General features: G+C 40.4%; 2 protein-coding genes across 4 annotated transcripts in view; one reads left to right on the top strand and one right to left on the bottom strand.

Moving 5' to 3' along the window:
- LOC138824967 (protein FAM114A2-like) overlaps positions 1-18,885 on the bottom strand; it is a 37,763-nt gene extending 18,878 nt beyond the window's left edge. Inside the window, exons 1-8 of one of the 2 annotated variants that reach the window (XM_070019360.1) lie at positions 18,798-18,885; positions 13,990-14,231; positions 13,283-13,382; positions 12,748-12,840; positions 7,846-7,937; positions 5,091-5,225; positions 4,428-4,586; positions 3,292-3,415 (exon numbers count right to left, since the gene is read on the bottom strand). In XM_070019360.1, the coding sequence (XP_069875461.1) occupies positions 3,292-3,415; positions 4,428-4,586; positions 5,091-5,225; positions 7,846-7,937; positions 12,748-12,840; positions 13,283-13,382; positions 13,990-14,217 (931 nt within the window). In that variant the 5' untranslated portion in view covers positions 14,218-14,231; positions 18,798-18,885. The remainder of the gene's footprint in view (positions 1-3,291; positions 3,416-4,427; positions 4,587-5,090; positions 5,226-7,845; positions 7,938-12,747; positions 12,841-13,282; positions 13,383-13,989; positions 14,232-18,797) is intronic. The other variant, XM_070019361.1, reaches the window with a different exon arrangement.
- LOC138824968 (microfibril-associated glycoprotein 3-like) overlaps positions 18,537-26,739 on the top strand; it is a 35,245-nt gene continuing 27,042 nt past the window's right edge. For both annotated transcript variants that reach the window (XM_070019363.1, XM_070019362.1), the window contains exon 1: positions 18,537-18,623. The gene's annotated coding sequence lies outside the window, so the exon portion shown is untranslated. The remainder of the gene's footprint in view (positions 18,624-26,739) is intronic.

The following is a 26,739-nucleotide window of genomic DNA, read 5'->3' as shown; positions in this document are numbered from 1 at the left end:
TTGGGCTTTTGGTAGTTAATTGCGGATGAGAATCTCACAGACTTTCCTGGTGGGCTGGCTTCAAACTGAGATCCTGGGATCTCAGCTTCCTGGGTAGCTAAGTTTATAGGTATGAGCCACCAGCACCTGGTCAGAAAAAATTTTCTAATCAGGAATCAAGCTTTTACATAGACTAAAGTGTCATTTATTAGTAAGATGTTATACAACTAACCAGTCTGCCTTCTTAGAACAAATGCTGAAGACAAATACAAAAAACAAACAAACAAACATCCAGGGCTGCATAAAATCCACACTCAAGGATTAAGGGAAGTCCCTCACTCAGAGATGTTCGCCCTCTCCATAGAAAACTTGAAGGCTAGGGGCTGGGAAGGTGGCTCAGTGGTAGAGCACTTGCTTTGCATGCATGAGGCCCTGAGTTCGATTCCTCAGCACCACATAAGCAAAAAGAAAAAAGCCAGAAGTGGCGCTGTGGCTCAAGTGGTAGAGCGCTAGCCTTGAGCTGAAGAGCTGAGGGATAGCACCTAGGCCCAGAGTTCAGGCTCCACAACTGGACCAAAAAAAAAAAAAAGGAAAAGAAAAGAAAACTTGAAGGCTAGTTATTTTACAGTAGATTAAAAATAAAAAAACAAATGAGGTTTAGAGGATAGCAAAGGCAAGCACACTGACAGTTCAAAGAAGATCAGAGCCATCTTTAAAAGCTCTGATATTTGGAAAGTTTTAATCTGGCAGCTCTCAAATATGCTACTTGCAGGACCTCTTAATACTCTTAAAATTTTGAGAATCCCCAAAGAGCTAATCAAAAATGTAAGTACAGCTAAGAGTTGGTGGCTCTCACCAGTAATCCTAGCTACTGAATCAGGAGACTGAGATCTATAGATTGCTGTTCAATGTCAGCTGCATCAGGAAATTTGATGAGATTGTTATCTCCAATAAACAACTCAGGGAAAAAAAAAAAAAAAAACAGAAGTAGAGCTGTGACTCAAGTGGTAGACTACAGTTCACGATCAATGCCTGGGTGCTGAATCAAGCCCCAGGACTGGCACAATAAATAAATAAATCGGGGCTGGGAAGGTGACTCAGTGGCAGAGCACTTGCCTTGCATGCCTGAGGCCCTGGGTTTGATTCCTCAGCACCACATAAGTAAAAAGAAAAAAAAAAAAAGCCGGAAGTGGCGCTGTGGCTCAAGTGGTAGAGTGCTAGCCTTGAGCTGAATAGCTGAGAAACAGGCCCAGACCCAGAGTTCAGGCCCCAGGACCGGAACACTCCCCCCCCCCCAAAAAAAAGAAAGAAAAAAAAGAATAAATAAATAGATAAATAAATAAATAAATGAGATATGTAAACACACACGAGACAGACATATATAGACAGATATGTAAAAAAGTAGAACTCAGCCAATGAGCAAAGCGTCAAGTACTAAGTTCAAGTCCTAGTTTCACAACCCAAACAAACAAAAGAAAAATTAGAACTGAAATGCTTGTGGTACTTTTGTAAACTTAACAGAACACCCCATTAGTTGTTAGTATACATTTAGAAAAAAACAACTATATTTTCCAAAAAAGGTAAAACTTCAGCAGAACAATGTCATTGTTTTACATCTTTAATAAATCTCTTTATCATTTAGCCTAATGAAAGACATCTGTATTCCCTTACCTTCTTTTATACTCAGGGATATATTGTTTTAATTACATGAAGAAAATCTACCTTACAAAGTCACTTAGTTGGAAAGGGAAGAAGTATTTTAGTAGCCTTCTTAGATTATCAGTAAAGTTAATGCTTCCATATTCCTTAATACTACACTAAAACCCAACTACTGGTCATCTCTTAAAGTTTAGTGTAATGAGATACACAGCAATGAGCCTGAAGCTATACCACAAGATTTTCTGTTGGAAGTATTAAATTAAAATCCATTAGTCTTTTTTTTTTTTGTCCATGCATGGTTTGCTAACATCACACATTTAATGATGGGAAAATATTCACTCTGAGTTATATAAATCTTCCAAATGCTGACAAACTGTCCTGTAATAAACAAATATAGCCATTATTATCAACACAGATTTCATCAGCAGAGTCCGTAAACAGTTCTGGGAAGCTACAAAGCTCAACAGGGTAATAAATAAGTTCTACAAAATTGAAACTTAGTTTGAATGTTTATCATGACTCATACATAGTTGCTTTTCTTGACATAAAGGCTCATTTCATTTACTTTCAAGAAATGTTCACCAAATAGAATTCTACTGTCTATGACCAGTTATACTTCAGAGTGAAAATGACATTCCATGGCAAAGCAAGCAATTCAATTAAACATTACAAATGGGTTGGGTAGTGGAGGCTAATGACTCAGGAGACTGAGATCTAAGGATCATGTTTTGAAGCCAGCCCAGGCAGGAAAATATGTGAGACCCTTATTTCCAATAAACTACTCAGAAAAAGCCAGAAGTGGTACAGTGGTTCAAGTGGTAGAGCACTAGCCTTGAGCAAAAGAGGCTTAGGGCAGTGCCCTGAGTTCAAATCCTAGGACCAGCCAAAAATAAAAAGAGACAAAACTGAATTCACTGGATTCCACTTTCTTAAAACAGCCAATTAGCAAAGAACACGCGTTAGAAATATTTCTAACTAAAATGTTAAAGTAAAACAACACTTAAGATTCATTTGCCAGAAATTACACTTTATATAAACTGCCACATTACCTAATTACTGTAAAAAATGAGCAGCTTCAACATTCATATTTCCTAAGAGATACAGGCTTTAAAATGTGGGATCAGGAAAGGGGAAGAATGTCACTCACATTTTAGGTACTACCACCTTACCTGCCTCAATTCAAGATGGAATTAAGGGTCCCACAAGTCAAGAAGCACCGATGAAGTATCCAGAGGTATAAAGAAAAGGACTGAGGACAAACTCTGACAAGAGCACTCTTTAACTGTAAACACTGGCAGGGGTACATGAACAATATCTTCCGGGGGATGCTAAGAGGAGTCTGACAGGAAAAAAAAAGAAGACATAGGCAAGAGGCTGACATGTCTGAATACCTAGACAGGGGGAAAGTTGCAAAAAGGACTCTACATGAAAATTCTCACTGTAAAAAGGAGAGAAGCAGGGTACCAGTGGTTCATGCCTGTCATACTAGTTACTCAAGAGTCTGAGAGCTGAGGATCACAGTTGGAAAGCATAAGACATTTTTCTCTAATCACCAAAAAAAAAAGCTGGCAGTAAACTAATTTATTTCAAAGGTAAAACACTACATATAAATACACTGCATCTTCCCATTCAGATATTGAATTTCCATATTACCTTTTTTCTCTTCTTCCTCTTCCTCACAAAATTCTGCTAGGGAAAATTCTTCTTTGAGTTGTTCTAATTCACCTATTATAACCTCTAGTTCTTCTCCACTCAGAGAATTAAGGACAGATTTCACCTGAATGAAGATAATAAAATATTATGGAAATATTAATAAAAAGAAATCTCACAGGGAGAAAAGACTGAAGAGCTCACTGTGTGTGTATGTTGGTCCTAGGGCTTGAACTCAGGCCCCGGGCACTATCCCTGAGCTTTTGTGCTCAAGTCTAACACTCCATTACTTAAGCATAGCAGCATTTCCAGTTTTGGGGGGTTAATTGGAGATAAAAGTCTCACAGACTCTCTTGCCTGAGCTGGTTTCACACCACAATCATAAGATGTCAGTCTCCTGATTAGCTAGGATTGCATCACCTGGCACTAATTTTTATTTTTTATTTTTTTTAGGCAAGGGAATTCTTAGAGCTTAAATTCGGGGTCTGGGTGCTATCCATGAGGCAGTTTGTGCTCAAGGCTAGTGCTCTACCACTTGTACTACAGTGCCACTTCCAGCTTTCTGAGTGTTTTATCAGAGACAATTTGCCTGGGCTGGCTTTGAACTAACCTCAGATGTTAGCCTCCCTAGCTAGGATTATAGCCGAATCTATTTTTTAATAATCTTAACACAACAGAGTAGGTATTATAGGAAGATAGATAAAATTTGTATTTCCAAAAGTAATATGGGCTAGAGATAACTGAAAATTATCAGTGCTTTGAATGGCTTAGATTATCAGAGGAGATGAACTAACAGGAAATTATATATGAATTAGCAGCTGTTAACAGGCTTTTTGGCAGCTAAAACCCATGACACTGAAGAAAAAAATAGATAATGAAAGACTAAGGTAAAAGAAAAAGACAGGGGATGGTAAAACCTCTTTGGTATTCTGTTCTTTTTGTATAGTTTTAGAGAAATAACATTTGATCTACTCAATATTTTTTCTAACAAACATTAGAGGATTTTTTAAAAATCTGTTATACTATTTCCAGAGTCCCAAGCTTTCTTTGGAGACACATTTCATACAAAGAGCAAAGAAACCATGCAACGTTTCTTTTTTTAAGACTCTTTTCAGCTGGGAGTTTGGGACTGGAATTACCTTTATTTCACTTTCTCTCGAAAGCATCTCCAGAGCTTCTAGATGTGAAAGGCCTTGAAATTCATCAAAGAGTAGCCCATAATGAGTTTTCTTGTCTGTTTCCATGGTTACCTCATTGGAGGTCCTTAACTCTTCTTTCTCCTTTGCCTCTCGTAAAACCTAAAAAGAGATGGAAGCATAGAAGCAGCAAACAATAAGAGCTCAAGGGTAAGTTTTAAGAGTGAAGAGAAGCAAAGCTAAGCGAAGTTCCAGTACAGAGTACTGCCCTTCATTCTTGGTACAGCAAATCAAATTCACTAAGGATCAGGAACTGCATGGAAAAAAAGAAGCTAAACATAATTTGATGCATCTCCCAAGGAGCCACATTCATTTCCAAAAGTGATTTCAACATTAACCTAACAAGCAATCTTGACAGAGCTCAGGATTTTGCACTGCACTGACAAAAGCCTACTGCAGAAAGAAAAGAGCTGGCCATTTGTCTAAGTAGTAGAACTCTTACTGCATATCCAATGCATAAGAAAAGCCTTAATTTTATAAAGCACTGAAAATTCTTTACAAGGAAACACTACAAAAAGTCCCAAGTTAACAAAGGCCAAAATCCAAATTAAAAAAAAAAACACAGAAAACAGAAAACAGTAATCAAATCCGTAAAGGTAACAGTACCTGAGACAGAGTAGAATTCCGGTTCATAAGACCCTTGGTCCTTTTAAATCCAGGATCCCCTTCTGCTATTACATCCATTGTCTTCTTCCCAATGAATTCTAAGGCATCTAAACCCCCACTAATAACACTCTTTCCCTAGAAAGCAACATAAAATGGCATTACTACAATATTGGAAAATACATTATTATGTTTTGGGGAGGTTTTGGTGCCATTCCAAGGACTTAATCTCAGGGCCTACATGAGCTTTTGCCCTCAAGGATGGCACTCTACGACTTGAGCCACAGCTCCACTTCCTGCTTTATTTACTGGGAAATTAGGAAGAAGAATCTTTCAGACTTTCCTGCCGGGGCTGGCTTTGATCTCAACTTCCTAAGGAGCTAAGCATGAGCAACTAGTACCCAACCATTTATATGTTTCAATTCTTTAAGAGTGGTCAATAATACCAAGCACTGAGAAGAACATGGAATAGCAGAAGAAATACACATCACGTATGGAAACGTAGTAAGTTCTCCACTTTGGAAAACTGCTGGCCAGTATGTACTATAGCTACATATGTGCAGTGGTTCATCAAAAAGACATACACAGAGCTGGGAATGTGGCTTAGTGGTAGAGTGCTTGCCTCGTATGCATGAAACCCTGAATTCAATTCCTCAGTACCACATACACAGAAAAGGACAGATGTGGCTCTGTGGCTCAAGTGGTAGAGTGCTAGCCTTGAGCAAAAGAAGGTCAGGGACAGTGCTCAGGCTCTGAGTTCAAGCCCCAGAACTGATGGAAAAAAAAAAAAAGAAGATATAAGCAAAAATGCTCAGAGCAGCAGTATTTGTAATAGCTATAACATGGGAACTATTTCAATGCTTACCAACTGTGGAATAAATAAAATATGACATATTGACAAAATGGAATACCACATCCAAAATGCATCATGGTCATATTATACAAAAATATTGTGTGAAACTAGATACAAAATGTACTATATGTATGTAGTCAGGACTATAGTTATCTTCCTAGAAGAAGGGGCATAGTATCTCTTAAAGAGTCTGCACAAGTTCACATTATGAAAATTCATTTTCTGAATGAAAATTAATAAATATAGTATTACTTCAAAAAGCTACAGTATAACCATATTTGTGGTACATGCCTATAAAGCCAATACTCTAAAGACTAAGGCATGAGTATTCTGAGGCTGAGGCCAGCCTAAGCTACACTCATATCAAGTTCGAGGATGCTTGGGCTACACAGTGAAAAGAATGAAAAGAGAATCCAAAGTCGCAGTGTACCCCTGTAATCACAGCTACTCACAGGTAGAGGTAGAATTGTAGTTCAAAGCCAGCACAAGCAAAAGCCAACCATCTAATCCAAACACAAACTATTTCTGCTTTCTAGATGCCACAGTGTGATTGATTCTGTTTTGCCATGTCCTCCCTGCCATTATGAACTGACATCTCGGAAACTATAAATCAAAATAAATAATTGGCTGGGCACCAGTGGCTCATGTCTGTAATCTTAGCTACTCAGGAGGCTGAGATCTGAGGATCTCGGTTCAAAGCCAGCCCGGGCAGGAAAGTCCATGAAACTCTTATCTCCAATAAACCACCAGAAAACCAGAAGTGGCGCTGTAGCTCAAGTGGGAGAGTTCTAGCCTTGAGCTGAAGAGCTGAGGGACAGAGCTCAGGCCCAGAGTTCAAGCCCCATGACAGACATAAATAAATACATAAATAAATAAATAAATAATTGTTCCCTTTATATAGACATAGATAGATACATAGATAGACAGACAGACAGATAGATAGATAGGCAGGAAGGCAGAAGAAAGGGCTAATGATGTGACTCAAGTGGTAAAACATACTTCATATTGCCAAAATAAAGGTTAAAATAGCCAGGCAGTGGTGGGCTTTTGGCTCATGCCTGCAATCCAAGCTTCCCAGTTACTCTAGAGGCTAAGATCTGATGATCGGAGTTTAAAGCCAGGCAGGCAGGAAAGTCCATGAGATTCTTATCTCCAATAAACTACTCAAAAAAAAAAAAAAAAAAAAAAACCAGGAAATAGGGCTGTGGCTCAAGTGGTAGAGGGTAGCCTTGAGCAAGTAAGCTCAGGGACAGCATCTAGGACTTGAGTTCAAGCTCCAACACTGAGACACACAGACACACAGACACACAGACACACACACACACACACACATATACACATACACACACACAAAATGTTAAAATAAAAACTTTAAATGGCTCAGTGGTAGAGCACTTGCCTTGCATGCCTGAGGCCCTGGGTTCAATTCCTCAGCACCACATAAGCAAAAAGAAAAAAGCCGGAAGTGGCGCTGTGGCTCAAGTGGTAGAGCACTAGCCAGCCCCACAACCGGACCCAAAAAAAAAAAAAAAGTTTCTAATAATGTATACTTATAAGAAAAATAATTTTGTAAAGCAAACATTTTCTAGGGCCAATAAACTTCAGAATTTCTGGTCCATACAATGCTATGTGTATGGTTTCATTGTAACTCTTCAATCTATATCCCTGTATTTTTAGGGGAAGTTTTCACATAGCTTTTATTCTACCACTCAGAAGTGATTGATCCTCAAGTGACTGGCACCCTTAAAGAATAAGCAGTCAAATGAGTCTTTCAGGAAAAGAATGGAAAGACATGGAAACCCACTATAGGAATATCAGTCCCACGATGCTTACAGGATAACAGAAAGACACAGAAACCCACTACAGGAATGGACGGGAGGAAAGCAGCTTGCACTTCTTACTCACTGTGCTCTGAACAGCAGTAGAGATGGTAGAGAGGACACCAAATGGCACAGATACTGGTGAGGAGTTTTCATTCTCCTTGGAACTAGTTTCTCCTACAAAAGGGAGAAGATGTACAAACACAAAAGAAAAGTTCATTGACCATTTTCCTTCATTATTATGTGATTTATTTTTTTTAAAATTGAGGCATTTTTGCATACAGTAATCTTATTTTAAGATGAAGGCTAAGATAAGCAATCTTTTATATTTTCATTTCATTTCAAATATAAAAGTATTGATTGCTGGGTGCAAGTGGCTCATGCCTGTAATCCTAGCTACACAGGAGGCTAACATATGAGGATCACAGTGCAAAGCCAGCCCAGGCAGGAAAGTCTGTGAGACTTTTATCTCCAATAAACCCCTAGAAAACCAGAAGTGGCGCTGTAGCTCAAGCTGTATAGAGCACTCTCCTTGAGCTGAAGAGCTCAGGGACAGCGCCCAAGCCCAGAGTTCAAGCCCCACAAATCACAAAAAAAAAAAAAAATTAAAACTAAAAGTATTGACCTAGCTGGGCACTGGTGGTTCAGGCCACCAGTTACTCAGAAGGCAGAGATCTGAGGAATGCAGTTCTAAGCCAGACCAGGCAGAAAAGTCCATGAGACTCTTATCTCAAATAAACTACTCAGAAAAAGCTGGAAGTGGTACTGTGGCTCAAGTGGTAGAGCGCTAGTCTTGAGTACAAAGAGGGTCAGGGATGATGCCCAGGTCCTGAGTTCAAGCCCCAGGACTGGTAAAAGAAAAGTATTCATCTATACACCGTACAGTAAATAACTTTATTGATCTGACCTTCTAAATAAGGGGAAACTATAATTAGAAATAGATCAATGGTTGGCAAGGGATGTGAATAGACAAAAAGGTGTTGCTACAAATTGGCATGAAGGAATTCCCTTATGTAATCAAAATATTCTTCTATCTCAGTGAGCCACATAAATACAGTCTTTTATATTGTACTATGTAGCAAATATACTATGATTATACAGTATAAACATAACTATGATTATATAGTATAAACGTAACTATTATTTCTCAACACAAAGTCATATTGCAAAAAAAAAGTTTTACTATATGCAAATTATAGCTCAACTTTATCCTAGAAGACTATGCTGATTATTAGTAAGGGAACCAATAGATGTTACAAAGATGAGTATGTTTCAAAAATAATCAGTTCTGCTTTACCTTTAAAAATCTTATACTAGATCAACTAGTACATCAAGTAATTTAACTATATTATATCAAACACTATTATGGAGAGAACTTTTGCTTTCAAATATTATAAATAAGCTGATTTTACAACTGCCTTCCTACAGAGCAACAATAAAACCAGACAAAATAGAAGAAAGAACTATTTTTAGATACTGGACAAAAAGACAGAACAAGACTTTGGTCCAGGAGAAAAGAGAAACAAAGTCAACCCTACAACTGGGCTTTCTTCCTAGAGAAAAGTTCCAAACCCCAACACACAGAGGAGAACCTAAAGACAACAGAACATTCACAGGCAATATAAGTCAGGAATAAAGTCTGGAGTCAAGGTAGGCTGAAGCAGCTACCACTTCAAAGTCAGAAAACATCAGAGGATGAAGCTATGTAAGTAAAATGTTCCAAGAATCTACAGATGTGCCCTTGTGTCTTTATCTGAATAATACACTGTTTAAGCACTGGGCAACTCCACACAGCTGAGAGAAGAACTACTGTAAGCAGTAAGCAACACAATCCCCAGAGCTCCAACTAGGCTGAAATATCTGGTGTCTAGACAACCAAAGTGAACAGACTTCATTGAACACCTGAAGACTAAGAGTGAATTCAGAAGAATCAGGGTTCAGCAGTAAAGATAAACTAATGCTTAAGAGTGAAAGCTACACTACAATCACTCTAAACAAGCCTAACAAAGAGAGGGAAAGGGTGACATTGTCCAAAAAGAAATGTACCCTTTACCTGACTTAAGTAACTGTAACCCCTATCTTTATAGTAACATTTCTTTAGTATGAATCTGAATTATATATACAATAACTAACTGCCAACAAAAGGAAAGCAGAACTGGGTGGCTTACACCTATGGTCCTAGCCACTCATGGGGCTGAGATCTAAAGATCACAATGGAAAGCCAGCCAGGGCAGAAAAGTCTATGAGACTCTTATCTCCATTTATATATCCAGCAAAAACTGGAGGCAGTACAAGATATGGAGGAAGGGGGAGCATGGTAGACTGTGAAGCCCTGAGTTCAAGCCCCAGTGCCAGAACACATACATTAAGAGAGGGAGGGGGAGGGAGAGAAAAAAGAAAGAGAGGGAGGGAGGGAAGGAGAAGTGAAAAGGGGGGGAGAGAAAGAAAAACAGAGGAAGAAGAAGAGAAAGAAGAAGAGGAAGAAGAGGAAGAAGAGGAAGAGGAGGAGGAGAAGAAGGAGGTGGAAGAGGGGAGGAAGAGGAAGAAGAAAGGAAGCAAGGAAGCAAGCTAGCTACCTGGATTGCAGTGGTTCACACCTGTAACCCTAGTTACTCAGGAGGCTGGGATCTAAGGATCAGAGGTTGAAGCCAGCCCGGGCAAGGTAGTACAGCCAAGGCAGATTTATCTCTCCAATTATTCACCAAAAATGTGGAAGTAAGCATCACAGAAGTAGAGCTGTGGTTCAAGTGGTAGAGTGCTAGCCTTGAGCAAAAAGGTTTAGGGACAGCACGCAGACCCTGACTTCAAGCAACAGGACGGACACACACACACACACACACACACACACACACACACACACACACACACACGCGCGCGCGCGCGCGCGCACGCACGCACGCGCACGCTCTCTCTCTCTCTCTCTCTCTCTCTCTCTCTCTCAAAGCAGTAGACAACACCTTTCAAGAAACATGACAAAATTTTAAAAAAGATGACGAAGTAATTTCATTAGTAGCCTCTCTCTTATCTCAAAGTTCTAGAAAGGCTCATCTCAGGTACAATTTCCTTGGCAGTGAAATTAATCTCTCTCCTTAGGAACTTTAGAAGATGGGAAAGTCCTTATTATGAAAAAGCCATCAATTCTATTCTGGTACACTTATTATTCAACTAAAATCTAAGTCCACATAACTTCCACTGAGTAGTAGTTCTCTCCCTATGAGACACAAATAATAAACCTAAACTCTGTTCTCCATGCTAGTCTTCAAAGATGTAAAAAGAACAGATTCCCAAATCTCCTTTCTTTAGATTTTCATATTCAGGATCCATTAACTTTTTAAGACATTAATACTAGCCATTTTATTATCTAGCCCACTCTTCCCAGAGTTCACCCTGGTTTGCATTCCCCTCTTAAAACATGGCCCTGAGTGACAGACATTTTCAAGTGTTATGAAGACAGTGCTGTCTACTATCCAAACATACTTCTAACTCCTGTTTTCCTTGCCCTCTAAAAGCAATTCCTGATACAAAATTTCTGATAATGCCAATAATTTACTCTCCCAGTATCTCTTAGTATGAAAATTAAGACATAATACCATTCTAGCCAATGGCATTTGAGAGGAAAGTTACTGGCAGCATAAGGAGCAGTCAAACTTCCTGTCTATATAATTCCTGAATTTGAGCTCATTTGTTTTAGAAGACAATACCTGCATCCACAGGATGATCTAACAAGTTACAAAACCATAAAGAAACCAACAAAGAAAACTGAAGATAACGGGACCCTCCTTCCATCAAAACACCATGCAATAGTCTATTTCTAGAGTTCTTCAGAGAGAAAAATAAACTCATTTTTAGATACATAGAGTCTTAGTCATAGGCAATGATGCCTCATTAAGAACAGTGCACCTCATACATGGAGTATTTTGCAGCCATGTCTGAAAAAGATATCTCTCCAGTCTACTGACCCATGCACTATGGACTCAAATATAGGTCAATCTAGTTCTCTCAAGTATTTACAAGTAGTGATAGTGGAATGTCTTAGTCCCTGATGAATATGTATGCCAAGACTCAATATAACGCTACAGATGGAGAAAGATAGGTAGAATAAATCTGCTTCCAAAGAAAAATGATAGATGAGCAAAGAGTATTAAACGAGAGACAATAAGGACCCTGAGAAATGAAGAAAACAAACCTGTTCTTCAAAACTTTTCTATATGGTTTAAGCAAGTGCAGGTTTCCTTTTGATCAAGACAAATTTCCAAGAATATACCTTCACCTTTATAAAAACACAATGCAGGAAAAAAGAAAAGAAAAGAAAAAGCTAGAATGTAGCTCAGTAGCAAAGCACTTGCCTAGCAAGTGCAATGCCCTGGGTTCTACACCCACTATCAAAAAACCAAAAGGAAAAAAAAAATCACCCTAAACAAACAAAAATACTTTTTTCTCCTGACAGATTTAAATTCAGCTACAACTGGTCGCCAAATAAAGTGCTAAGCAAGTCTCATATTCAACAAAGGCCATAGGCAGACAGGCAGACAGGCAGACAGACATATAGATAGATAGATAGATAGATATAGATATATTTGCCAGCCCTGGGCACTTGAACTCAGGGCCTGGAAACTGTGCTTGAGCTTCTTTTGTGCAAGGCTAGCACTCTACCACTTGATTCACAGTGCCACTTCCAGCTTATTTTCTTTATATAATACCGAGGAATCGAACCCAGGGCTTCATGAATGTTAGGCAAGCACTCTACCACTGAGCCACATTCCCAGCCCATGGCCATATAATTTTAATGTCTAGCAGTCCTTTGAAATTACTTTAGATGCAGAGTAGAGAGACATGAGCAGGTATAAGAGACAGATCTCTAACTGGCAGCTGGATCTGCAATGTACCACACCACAGCTCTAGGATGTCCCATGTCCTTAGTATCAGATGGTCATTAGATAGCTAATGAATCCAAAGTATCCTGGAATTAATGATTCCATATACTGACCTCCAGCATGCTTGACTTCTGCTGAAATTTCACTGGGACTAGGGATCCCAAGGGAAGTCTCTGCCTTTTCAATGACGTTTGAAATACCTTGTCCTAGAGAAAAATCACAATGTATTGCTCTTTGTAACCTAAACTAAACAAATACAATATCAAAAATGAAATATCAAAACGTGTATGTTCAAAATCAGGATGGCTACAAGACATTATTTTTAACAATTTAGGGTAATTAATCCTTGGGACTATCCATAATATATATATATATATATATATATATATATTTTTTTTTTTTTTTTACAAAAACCCTGATATATCATCACTAAAGAACAGACATACAGACATGTATAGCAATTCCTAGACTTCATTCTAATAAGAAAATGATACCAATTCTAGCCATGATATCTATCAGCTCATCATTACTCGTCTTCAAACAATAAATCCCTTGAATAAATGTGGAGGAGGAATTATTAACAAAGTCCTTTGTAACAAACATCTGCAAAATGCACACGGACATTAATGAAATGACTGATAACCTTACCCACAGTGGCTACTGTAGCTGAAGCTGAGGAGAGCAAGGACTTGCCCCAGCTGCCCCAATATCCCCATCCGGTCTGGGGTACATCTTTGGAAACAGTTTCCTATTGTCCCAGTAAATGGGGGAGGGGGAGAGAGAGAGAGACAAGAAAGTGTGAAAAAATTAGAAAGCCAGAGTCTAATTATATATATATATATATATATATATATATATATATATATATATATATATATATATATATAAGTTATGTAATTAGTAGCCAAAGTATGGGTAACAAAATAGTATTTGGTTAATACATTGCTTGACTGACAGACAGTTGCATGTTTTCATCATGTAAGCACCATGCAGCAAAGGTAATTACTGCTGAAGGCTTTTATAGAACTGAGAAAATATTATCCTTGGCTGGAAAAACAAGAAAAGAAGTGTAATCCTAAATTAGTATTGAGCTTGAGTCTCAACTTTTTTTTCCTTGTACCAGGGCCTCACACGTTTGACTTGCTTGCTCATGGCTGGCACTCTACCACTTGAGCCACACCTGTAGTCTGGCATCTTGCTGGCATTTACCTGAAGATGGAATCTGCAGTTACTCTGGACCTAAGCACCCTCAATAGCTAGGACTACAGGTATAAGCCAAGGGCACCAGGTTAACCCCAATATTTTTAAATCCCAGTATTCTAATAAAGATTCTAGTCAGTGGCAGTCTGTGATACCTGAACAGGGAGAACTTCTGAAGTCTCAGGATCCCTGGAAGATCCAACATCTGGTCTCTTCCGAGTGGACACTACAGGTTCCGACGGACTCTCTTGGTTGGCATGTAGGTCAACAGACTCAGCATTCTTCACAGACTCAGAATTTTCCACTGACTCCCAGTTTCTATCTTCAAGGACAGGATTTGCTTCAGTTATCACTGGAGTCTCAGGATCATCTTTATCTGACATGATTAGCACATCAGCTGGTCAAAGAAAAGCCCAAGGAAAAAAAAAGTGACTGATGTCAGTATTTTTGGTATAAATTATTTGTCTGGGGGGAAAAGGGGGTTGGAAGGGCAGGGATGGGAAAGGGAAACAAAGGAAGAGGCAACAATGCTTGATAACAAATGTACTAATTACCTTGCTCATGTAATTGTAACCCCTCTGTACGGTATTTTCACAATAAAAATCTTATTAATAATAATAAAAGTTTTCCTAAAGCAATAAAAAGTTTAATTAAAAAAATTATTTGTCTAAATATTGATACTTTCAGAGTCACAGGCAGGTACATCAGTAAATTAATAAGACACGATTCCACAGACCTTCCCCAGTTCCTCCTAGTAACAACTTGCATAACTGAAGCATAATAATACATTGTGGCAGAATCCACCAATCTTCAGATTTCACCATTTTTACATGAACTCATTGGTGTGTACATTAGTTAGATAGATAAAATTTTATCCCAAATACAGTCATGTCTTGGTATGTGCAGGGAACTGCTTCTAGGACCCTCATATGATATAATGGTGTCATACTGGCACATAACCTATGTACATCTTTCCATAGTTGTTTTTTTTTTGGGGGGGGCGTGGTTCTGGAGTTTGAGCTCTGGCCTCATCCTTGCTAGGCTGCTGCTCTACCACTTGAACTATAACCCCAAGTCCTCTGGTGGTTCTTTCCGAGATATGGTCTCAAGGGATTAGAGGCCTCGCTCAATTGGTAGTGCACTAGTCACTAGTGAAATCAGTAGGTACCAAGTTCTTAGACAAAACAAATAGAAAAGAGAAGAAGGAAGAAAACATAGGATCTCAAGAACTTTTTTGATTTGCCCCACAAATCAATCCTTCCACTACGTCTCCAGAGTAGCTAAGATTATAGATGAAAACAACCAATGCTAAGTTCTTTCATATACTTTAATTCTCTCTTTACTACTTATAATGAATAATACAGTGTAATTCCTAGGCATATATTCACACATGGGGAACACTGACACAGACACACACACACAACCTCTATACAAGTTCAGTACAGATGAAATTTTTTCCAAGTATTTCCAATTAGCAGTTGGCTGAATCTGCATGTACGGAACCTATTTATAGGGGCCCAAAGATATAGATTCTCATGACCATCACTGCAAGAGACATGCCAGACAATTTAATCACATAGATCCCTGCCCTATCCCTTCTTTTAGCCTCAGCCCATTCCCACACTTCTTCTAACCCCTACTCATTTTCCTCTGAAACTTTGTCACTTCAAGAAGTATAGATGGAATTACATAGCATGTCGCCTGTTAAGAATTTTTTTACACAGCATTTAAGTCCCTCCAGACCCACTTTTGTTGTATTAAGACTTTTTATTATTATTTCTGAGTAATAGTCCATGGTATAAGTGTACTTTAGGACTATTACAGAAATAAAATTATTCAGAAAGCTTATGTATAGGTGTTTATAGGAACAAAAGCTTTCTCTGGGAAAAATTCCTACTGAGTTTAGTTTCAAATGATACTGTTAGGCTGGTGATGTGGCTTAGTGGTAGAGTGCTTGCCTAGCATGCATGAAGCCCTGGGTTTGATTCTTCAGAACCACATACACAGAAAAAGCTGGAAGTAGCACTATGGTACGAGTGGTACAATGCTAGCCTTGAGCAAAAAAGCAGCTCAGGGATAGTGCCCAGGTCCTGAGTTCAAGCCCCAGGACTGACCACACACACACAAAAAAAGATATTATATTCTTTTCCCAAGTAGAATATCATTTTACTTTCCTAGTGCTTATGTATGAATAATCAAGTTCCCCTGAATTCTGACCAACCTTGTGTTGTCACTATTTCGATTGAGCCATTCAGATAGGTATGTAGTGGTACCTTACTGTGCCTTTTAAATTGCATTTCTCTAATGGCTGATGACCCAGGCATCTTTTCATGTGCTTATTTGCTGAATATATACTCTTCACTGAAACACTTATTTGTACCTTTTGGTCATTATCCAATCATTCCAGTTTGGTTTTTAATCATTATGTACTACAGAGATTTGAGATCACTGTATGTTGGAGATTTAACTCCTCTGTTATGTGGCTTGAAAATATTTCACACTAGTTTATAATTTATCTTTTCCCTGTCTTCCTAGGGTTTTTCACTGAGCAAGTGTTTCATTCTGAGTAAATTCTTTATCTATGTCCCCTTTTACTGACTTGACTATCCTTTAAAATCTTTACTAATCACTTCCTACTAAACATCGGAAAACATTTTTGTCAGAAGTTTTTTAGGGTTCTGTTTCATATTTGTAGTGGTGGCCCTACGGATTGGGGTTTCCTACATTTGTCCAGGCAAGGCTCAGACCATGATTTTTTTTTACCTCTGCCTCTAAAGTACCTGAGATTACAGACAAATACTACTACCAAGCCTGCTAGCTCTGAAAGATTAACTTTTGCTTGGGCTGACCTTTAACCGTAATCCTCCTATCTCCTTCTCTGGAGTATCTAGGATTATAGGTATGAAACACTACACTGGGCCTTTTACTATTATTTAAAATATTCATCATAAATACAGCAACATTCTGTTGGTATTGGAACATTTGATGTAACAAAAGAGATGATTGACTTGTATTTTACACTTACTTATTTTTTTACAGTGCTAGTAATAGCACTCAGGGCCCCACACATACCAGGGAAAAGCTCTATCATTTGTCTATATCCAGTGACCTCCTCAGATCAACTTTTGAACAGCAATTCAATTACCCAATCCAATTCCTTCCAGAAGGGCTCTTTGGCAATTAAATCAATATCATATTGCCCTGCTACAAAGAGAAGGATATTCAAATATCATGAGAGAATGAATGGATTTCTTCCCCCTTTCCTTCACCCCCTTGTGTTGTGATCTCTCTTTTTCTCTCTTTCACCAACACCCAAACACACAGGTGTGTATAAACCTGTTTTATAGAGAGAAGGACTACATGCAGAAAAGAGCCAATACATGACATCAAAATGATTCAAATAGATTTTTAAAGCATATTAACAACTAAAGCAGAAAGACTAGACACACTCTTATAATTAAGATACATACCAAAAAAAGGTTAAAAGAACAGAAAGGAAAACATCCATTTGAATCAGGAGACATGATTCATACACAAAGTACCAAACACAAGTCTAGAGTTTGCAGTGTCAAACTTATCCTAGAGATGTTTTTAATTTGTCTATATAATGTCTAAACTTTTAAATTAGTTCCAAGTTTAAAATTCAGTCTTCATAAAAAGTGCAAGTGTCCAATTTCCCTTGAAAGCTGAAAGATCTGGCAACAAAGGCTCTACACTGACTGGTTAATAACTACCTCATGCCAAATAGCTACTGGTGTTTTAGGCAATGCTCCTGCACCTCACCACTGACACTTAAATCCACTTCACTCATTTATGTTAACCTGATGAGTCCCACATGCACTTCAAACTCCTGCCATGAGAAGTTTGTAGGATTGTGACAGATCAAAATACCAGGCAGGGAGAGAGTTCAAAGGTATAAAAACAACCCACGAGAAAGCTCAAAGGTATACATGATACCAGTTACCCAGAGTCATTAAAATACCAGGGAGAAAAACAATAAGGAGGCATGAAACTGGAAGACAACTTTAAGACGCCTTGGAGCTAAGCTGGGGGTGGGGGAGAGTGTAAGTGTTGTACACTATGTGTAATACATACATATATGTAATATATACATATACTATGTGTAATACATTCAAAATATATCATTGTAGAAATGTAATTCATGTAACTTCACATAAGATTAGGACACACTCCAATATATAAAACACTGGTAATCTGTATTCTTCGGTCATCACCATCTAAATTTAAAACTAGATGATTTAAAGATGATCTAGAATGTGCAAGGCTGGAAGACAATGCGTTTGTATTTTAGAAGGACTGTAGATACTCTCCTCTCACCGAATTCATCATCTCACAGCAAACAGAAATAAGTAACAGGTAGGTGAAATTGCATTATTTAATGGTTTCCTAAGTTTTCCGGGTATTTCGTGATGAACTGGAAGAGAAAGACTCCAGTGAACGAAGAAAAAAAAAATAAACCGAAGTGATCCATATCTTTAAGGAACAAAAATACATAGGCCTTGGGTCTCTCATCCCAAGGGTCTATGTACACAAAAGGAAATGAACTAAACAATGACACGCCTGCCCCAGTGCATCCTCTCAAGGCGAATCTAGAGTTAAAAGCTCGCTCAGGTATTTTGTCCCACGCCCGTAACCGTAGCGACCACCGAGAAATTAGCCCCGCCCACACTTCCGCGTCTCACCCGGAGCCGGCAAGGAGCCCGACCCAGCCGCTACCAGGACCAGCCTGCCAAGGGCTGCGTCCTTCGGAGTACCCGGATGTCTCCAGGTGGGCAGACACGCTGTGCGCTCCCCCCCCCCAACCAAAAGCAGTTACCGGAAGTCAAAAACACGTATCGAAAGTCTGGAGTGAACAGACACCCCGAAGTTTGCAGACTGGACGAGGCCGCCTGTTCCCCCCCTTTTCCCTCCCCAGCGACCAAGCATCCACCCCGGAACCTACCCCGCTCCTGTCGACCTCAACTTCGGGAGCACTGTGCACCCAGCCAGCCCCACAGCCACCGCCGCCACCGCCGACGCGCCGCTCCCACTGCCCCGGGAGTACTTCCTTCTCCGGGGGGGGGGGCGGGACCAGCCGGTTATACTTCCGGGTCGCGCATCCTCTTGGGTCGGAAGCAGCTGGGCTCCGGTTCGGTGAGTTTGGGCTCGTACCGGGTGGTTTGAAGGCTGGCTGACCGGAGTCGCCGGGGCCGTGTCGGCTGTGGAAAGCAGACGGGGTGTCCGTCCGCCTTTGTGTTTTTGAAGCTCTGGCCATCCGATATGTACTGAGCACCAAGTACCCTCCGGCGCTGTCCTGAGGCCAGGGGTCACCCAAGCCACTGACTTGGCTGTGGGCAAGGACGACCTTGAACAAGTGGGCACAACAGGGCCGTCCAGGCCAGTAGCTAGTGCTTGTGGGGACGCTTAGGGACACGAGTGGGAGGGGAGGAGGGGAGGGAGGACCAGCAAATGCAAAGACCATAACAAATTTTTTATTTTTTATTTTTTTTTGGGGGGGGGTCCGGTCGTGGGGCCTGAACTCTGGGCCTGAGCACTGTCCCTCAGCTCTTCAGCTCAAGGCTGGCGCTCTACCACTTGAGCCACAGCGCCACTTCTGGCTCTTTTCTGCTTTATGTGGTGCTGAGGAATCGAACCCAGGACCTCATGCATGCAAGGCAAGCGCTCTACCACTGAGCCACCTTCCCAGCCCGGCCGTAACAAATTTTAGCAATCCAAGAAAAGAGAAAAAACCTGAAGATTAAAAAAAAAGGGGGGGGGCGGTGAGGGGGCTTGGGATGTGCCTAGTGGTAGAGTGGTTGCCTAGCATGCTTGAAGCCCTGGGTTCAATTCCTCAGAAACAAGTGGCTTTGTGACCCAAATGATAGAATGCTAGCCTTAAGCAAAAGAAGCCCAGGCCCTGAGTTCAAGCCCCAGGACTGGCGCAAAAAAAAAAAAAAGGGGGTTGTGGGAGCGCACAGAGGTAAATTATGAGGCCAGGTACTTGAACACAATGTATTGTCAGTTTTAAGAGCCGAGATAAAGAATTTTTTCGTGTGTGTGTCAGTGTGTGTAAGCCCTGGGGTGAACTCAGAACCCAAGCTTTGCCCCTGAGTGTTTTTTTGTGCGGAAGGCTAGCTGTCTTCAACTTGAACCATAGCTGTATTTCCGCCGTGTGTGTGCATGTGTGTGTGCGTGTGTGTGTGCATGTGTAATTTGAGGCTAGTCTCACGGATTTTCCTGCCCAAGCTCCTTTCTCACCATGAACCCAAAGTCTCAGCCTCCTGAGTAGTTAGAATTATAGGCATGAGCTACTGACACCCAGCTCAGGAACTTATTGGGAAACAATGGTAGGTTTCTAAGCAGAACAGTGTGATACTTTGATTTGTGGTTTTGAAGATGACCCCTGCCCTCATCAGAAAGCTGTATCTCATTATTTATCCTTGAGCAGTGTAAAGTCTGACTTGTGGAGCTAGAAAGGTACAAGGTTGTAAATATGAGAAAAATGGAAGTTTTCAGAGGTAAAGAGAATTGGCTTATCTAAGAATCCAAATAGATCGCTGCGTATGAAACTCAGTGGTTAGAGTGCTTGCCTAGAATGTACTGGGACAGAAAGAGCAGAGGAGAGAAAGAAGAAAAAAAGAATGAGAATAAATGGAGACAAAAGAGGAAAGAAGAGAATCCATGTTTTCTACTTCTTTAGTGGTTTCAGAAGAACCATCTTCCTATACCTTCCCCTGAAATTTTTGTTTACTTTTTTGTTTTTGTTTTTGTCAGATGAGAGATTTAGAGAGAAGCCTCAGATTTGTCTGCCTGGGCTGGCTTCAAATCTAGATCCTCAGATCTCAGCTTCCTTAGGTAGCTAAGATTATAGGCTTGAGCCACTCCCAACACTGGCCTCTTAACCTTTTCTTTTAACGAGTGGCTGCTACTTTCCTCTTACCCCATTTCTGGGACTTGAACTCAGGGCATTGCTCCTGAGTTTTTGTGTTCAAGTCTAGGGCCCTGCCACTTCCAGCTTTTTTCTTCTTTTTTTTTTTGTATTTCATTGAAGAGTCTTCTAGGTGAAAAGCTATTTAAAGAGAACAGTAAAACAAATGTAGTTAAACCATTGTGTCAGAACAGGAAGGAGCTCAAAAGACCTGGAATTTAAGCAAAGAAAGGGATTATAATGATAATCAGCATCCAGATCAGAAAACTAATGCCACTGGAGCTCATTAGATCTAATTAGTGACTTTGGTGCCACCGAACACCACACCAGACTTCTAAATCCATGTCAACAAGCACTTCTGTGCCTGCTTCCAGTGCTCTGGTTCCTTCTCATTATGCCATCTGAATCTCGTGGAGAATTATGGGTGCTAAACTGGAACTTTCTAACTTTAGTGTGTGTGTATATATATCGCACACACTCCAATAATGAGACCAGGTTTTTTCACTCAAAGCAGCACTTAACCAACTTGTGCTGTACCTCCACTTTCAGCTTTTTACTGGTTAACTGTAACTAAGAGTCTAATGGACTTTCCTGCCCAATCATGTTTCTCAGATCTCAGCCTTCTGAGTAGCTAGGATTACAGGTGTGAGCCACTAGTGCCAGGCTTCTGAACTGAAATTTTAAGCTTATCACATATATAGTGAAAAATCACCCATAGACTTTTTTTTTTTTTTCTGATTGTGGGGTTTTAGCTTTGGGCCTGGCCTCTGTCCCTGAGCTTCTTTTGCTCAGAGATAGCACTCTCCCACATGAACCACAGCACCACTTGCAGTTTTTTCCTGCATAGTTTATTGTAGATAAGAGTCTCATGGTCTTCCTGCCCCGGCTGGGCTTTGAACTGCAATCCTCAACTCTCAGCCTCCTGAGTAGATAGGATTACAGGTGTGAGCCACCAGTGCCCAGCTACCCATAGACTTTTTAATTTGTTTGACTTGCTTGAATTTGTGTTTAAAACCACCATTTCTAATAGACGGTGTTTGAGTACATCAAAGGAGGGTAAAATAGGCATTAGAAAAACCCATTTAGGTTAAAAGGATAGTGAGGGACAAGAAAACATAATTGAAAAACATCTAGGAGATGCAGTAATAGTAACAGAATGGCTGATAATTTACTCACTTCCATCTAATCCTTAAAACTACCATATGAGGTAGTTACTGTTAATAACCTTGTTCAACAGATACAAAAACTAAGGCCATTTGAACTCAGTATTCACCTAGTGGCAAGACTACTCATGACTGGAAAGCCCATTTTCCTAATCACTTAGCCACCTGATCCTGTAATTATGGGATTACAAAAGTAGACCTATACCTGGTACTGGTGACTCATATTTGTAATACTAGCTACTCAGGTGGCTGAAGTCTGAGGATCATAGTGCAAAGCCAGTCCAGGCAGAAAAGTCCATGAAACTCATATCCCCAATTAATCTACCTTGAAGTGGAGCTCAAATGGTAGAGTACGCTAGCCTTGAGTGATGAAAGGTAACAGACAGTGCATAGGCCCAGAGTTTAAGCCCCAGTACCAGCATGTATACACACGCACACACAATTGTGTGAGTACCATGCAAGCCATGCTTATAGTGGTCATAAAATTTCAAGATAGACATGAGGAGTTGTTCATATACTGAGTTGAAGAACAGGAAGGTAGCCAAACACTGGTGGCTCACGTCTGTAATCCTAGCTACTCTAGAGGCCGAGATTTGAGGATCACAGGCAGGAAAGTCCGTGAGACTCTTGTCTCCCATTAACCATCAGAACTCTGGAAGTGGCTCTTTGGCTTAAGCAGTAGAGTGCTGGCCTTGAGTGAAGAGTTCAGGGACATCTTCCAGGCCCAGATTTCAAGTCGGAGACCAACAAAAACAAAAAAATGAAAGAAAAGAAAAAAAGAACAGGAAGGTATTTTAGGCTACAGAGAAAAAAAGTGATAGTGGAGAGATGATAAATCTAAACCTGTCTTATCTGTGTTTTTGTCCTTTACTTGCAGTATGTATTTAGCAAATGTTTATGGTAAAAAGGATGGAAGTCACAGATAAACTCAAAATAACTTTAGATTTAAAGCAAAGCTCTAAATAACTGCTGAAGGTCTTTCACAGTGTTCCAGAAAATATGTTGAGCTGACTCTATCCAAATGCTAATTAAGAGCTGTGTGGTGGCTCCATGATCATACTGGAGGCATATGGAGTATTTTAATCTGAAACTTGTAAATTGATGGTGCTCAAATGGTTATAACTGTTTGACTATGGTGAACTTTTTTTTTTAGTGTTACAAATACCTGTAACTATACTTGAGTTCAAGCAGAACAACTTTGCTTGTTCTTTGCATTAGATAGATTCCTTGTAACAATCTGCTTTTCATTTTCTTGCTTTTCTCCTTGCCAATTCAGAATGTCTCCTTGTTAATGTGTGCCCATTTGTAGGAACTCCTACATTTTCCAATATGACAGTACAGGCAGAGTGAAGTGGATGAGCTGTAAATACAGATTGGCACATATTTAATTATAGGGAACAAAATATTAATATTCCAGTATAATTGGAATGAAACAAAAAACAATACCATCTGGCATCAGTGGTTTTTTTTTTCCCCCTTTGAGTTATCCCAAAACTATTTCTGCAAATAGCGGCTTCCTCAGCCAAGTTAATCTTAAGCCACCAGAACGGAAATCAGTCATATTACTTCCTTATTTACTTATGTTGAGAATTGGAGCTGAGTAGAAATATTTCTTCTCTCACAAGTTGGCAGAAACAGCAACAAGGCAATCTGTTAAGGATGACAACTACAGTGTCTCTCTCCTCTACCCCTCTTCTTCTCCCCCTCTCCCTCTCTGTCTTCACCAATACAGTCAGTAGTCAAGATGATTTTCAAGACAAAATCATCTATATTGCTGATTATTTGTGATCCCAGCAAAGCTTACATTCTGCATTGCACACAGATGAAAAAGGAGTATCATGCTTCTGTTACATTATTAATGTGAAAGAAAGGTGATAGAAAATTGTACCAAGTGACTTCATCCACAAGCAAAGGATAGCCCTTTTTAAAAATGTGTTTATCTTTCTACCAGTCTGTTTGTTTATGCAAATACTGGGGCTTGAACTCAGGGCCTGGGTACTATTCCTTCAGTTATTCACTCAAAGCTGGCACTCTCCCACTGGAGCCACAGCTTTACTGCTGGCCTTTTCAGTGGTTAATTAGAGATAAAGAGTCTCATAGACTTTGCTGCCTGAACTTGCTTTGAACCTCCATCTTCAGAACTCAGCCCTCTGAGTAAGTAGGATTACAGGAATGAGGCATTGGTGCCCAGCCTTTTTCCAGCTGACTTGAGTGAACAGAGACTGAAAATAAGAAAATGAGTTAAGGATATCCCCACCACAGGAGTAATTTATATCTTCTCTCTCCCTTCCATCTCCATCACTTTGCACACACACTTTTGCCATTGTATTCCAAACTCTCAATAGCCTCCTCTATAGATAGGTTGTGTCTCTATTCAGTCCAGTCAGAAATCTTTCTTATTCAGAATGCCCATGGTGTGAGTAGAAAGTGCTCAGTGTTGACTCAATGTAGAATGCAGTTATTAGACATGTTTTTCTCCTGGCGTGAAGTCATCTAGGCTACTTTTGCAAGTTTGGCCTAAGAGTTTCAGAGTGATCACAGGGCTTTTCTAGACTCAGGTTTCTGTGAGCTTGTCAGAGAGGTATCTGGCTTGGTCTGTATAGAAAGAAGATATAGCCATGTACCAGTGGCTCCCACCTGTAATCCTAGCTTCTTAAGAGGCTGAGGTTTGAGGATTTCAGTTCATAGCCAGCCCAGGCAGGAAAGTCTCTGAGGAAAGTCTCTAGAAGTGGAGCTGTGGCTCAAGAGGTAGCGTGCTAGCTTTGAGCATAAAAGCTCAGGGACAGGGGCTGGGAAGGTGGCTCAGTGGTAGAGCGTTTGCCTTGCATGCCTGAGGCCCTGGGTTCCATTCCTCAGCACCACATAAGCAAAAAGAAAAAAGCCAGAAGTGGTGCTGTGGCTCAAGAGGTAAAGTGCTAGCCTTGAGCTGAAGAGCTGAGGGACAGCGCCCAGGCCCAGAGTTCAGGCTCCTCGACCGGGACCCCCCCCCCCAAAAAAAGAAAAGCTCATGGACAGCACCCAGGCCCTGAGTTCAAGCCCACAACATACACACACACACACACACACACACACAGAGGCCACTTGCTTGTTGTGTGAATGATAATAAGAGATGACTAGTGAGACCTACCTGGTAGTAGTCACGTGGTATACCACAGTTCAGTTTCCTTTGCTGAGCCTAATCTTCTGCCTGACTAGTGTTCATTTGCTTTCTATTTGCATATTCACTCTTCATTTTTGTGGTTTTAATTTTGGAAACAAAATAAGGATGTTTATGGCTCTGCCCCTGAGCTTTTTTGTTTGTTTGTTTGTTTGTTGGGTTTTTTTTGACTCACAGCTAGTGCTCTACCACTTAAGCCATAGCATCACTTCTGGCTTTTTGGTGGTTAATTGGAGGTAAGAGTCTTAGGGACTTTTAGGTTCAGGCTGGCTTTGAACCTCAATTCTCAGATCTCAGCCTCCTTCCTGAGTAGCAAGGATGACAGACATGAGCCACAAGCACCCCCAAAAGCTATTTCTTTTTCTCTTTCTTTTTCTTTTTGTTGCAAAACTGGGATTCAAACTCAGTACCTGATGCCATTGGCTGGCACTCTACCATCCAAGCCATACCTGTAACCCCAAGACATTTCTTTTTACTATATTTTAAGGAGTTATACAAAGGGGTTAAAATTAATCACTCACATTATGAGTCCAGTGATTCTTGGGCAATTTCACCCCTTCTTTGCTTTGTCCCATTTTCCCCCTCCTAACCCTACGTACAAATTACATAGTTCACTTAGTATATATTGAATATAATGACTGCATTTGCTCACCTTTCTTCCCACCAGCACTCAGCAAGATGTTCATTTCTTTAAAATAAGAAAGTCCTCAGCAGCTCAGGTCTGTAATCCTAGCTATTCAGGAAGTTAAGATCTGAGGATCACAGTTTGAAACCAGCCTGGCAGGAAAATCAGTGAGACCCTTATCTCAGTTAACAACCAAAAAGCCAGAAGTGGTATGTGGTTCAAGTGGTAGAGGGCTAACCTGAAGCAAAACAGCTCAGGGATAGTGCCTAGGTCCTGAGCTTAAGCCTTATACACGCACATGCACTCACACTCACATGCACTCACATGCACACTCACACTCACAATCATTGGAACCAACACAGGAAGTGTGAACCTCCCTCTTGCTTCCTCATCCCCACTCCCCCCTCCTCCTCTGTCTTTCCATTTCTTTTTTTTTTTTTTTTTTTTTTTTTTGGTCATGTCTGTCATGGGGCTTGAACTCTGGGCCTGGGCGCTGTCCCTCAGCTCTTCAGCTCAAGGCTAGCACTCTACCATTTGAGCCACAGAGCCACTTCTGGCTTTTTCTGCTTATGTGTTACTGAGGAATGGAACCCAGGGCCTCATGCATGCAAGGCAAGCATTCTACCACTAAGCCACTTTGCCAGCCCCCCTTCCAGTTTTCTGATGGTTAATTGGAGATAAAAGTCTCAAGGACTTAACTGCTCAGGCTGGCTTTGAACTGTGATCCTCAGATTTCAACCTCCTGAGTGGCTAGGATTACAGGTGTGAGCCACCTGCACCTGGCCTCAGCTTCTTGAGTGTAGCCCAACACATTTGCCTCAGCCTTCTATGTGCCTTCCTCAAATGGTCCTAAACCACAGTGTCTCAATTTTAAAATTCCAACCACAGAGCTTCTTAGTTAACAAGTGGATTGACTTCCTCCTGGATCTAAGAAAATAAAGTCAGGACTTGACAAAAAGGAGCCATAAGCTGAGAACACAAGAAAGGTCCCCCACTACAATGTCAGGATACCTTGGCATCATGATTGCAATC

This window comes from Dipodomys merriami, unplaced genomic scaffold (assembly GCF_024711535.1).
Source record: "Dipodomys merriami isolate MVZ:Mamm:240054 unplaced genomic scaffold, mDipMer1.0.p SCAF_130, whole genome shotgun sequence".
NCBI classification, from domain to species: Eukaryota; Metazoa; Chordata; class Mammalia; order Rodentia; family Heteromyidae; genus Dipodomys; species Dipodomys merriami.
Note: the sequence above shows the minus strand (reverse complement) of the source record. Positions and strands in the feature narration are given on the sequence as shown.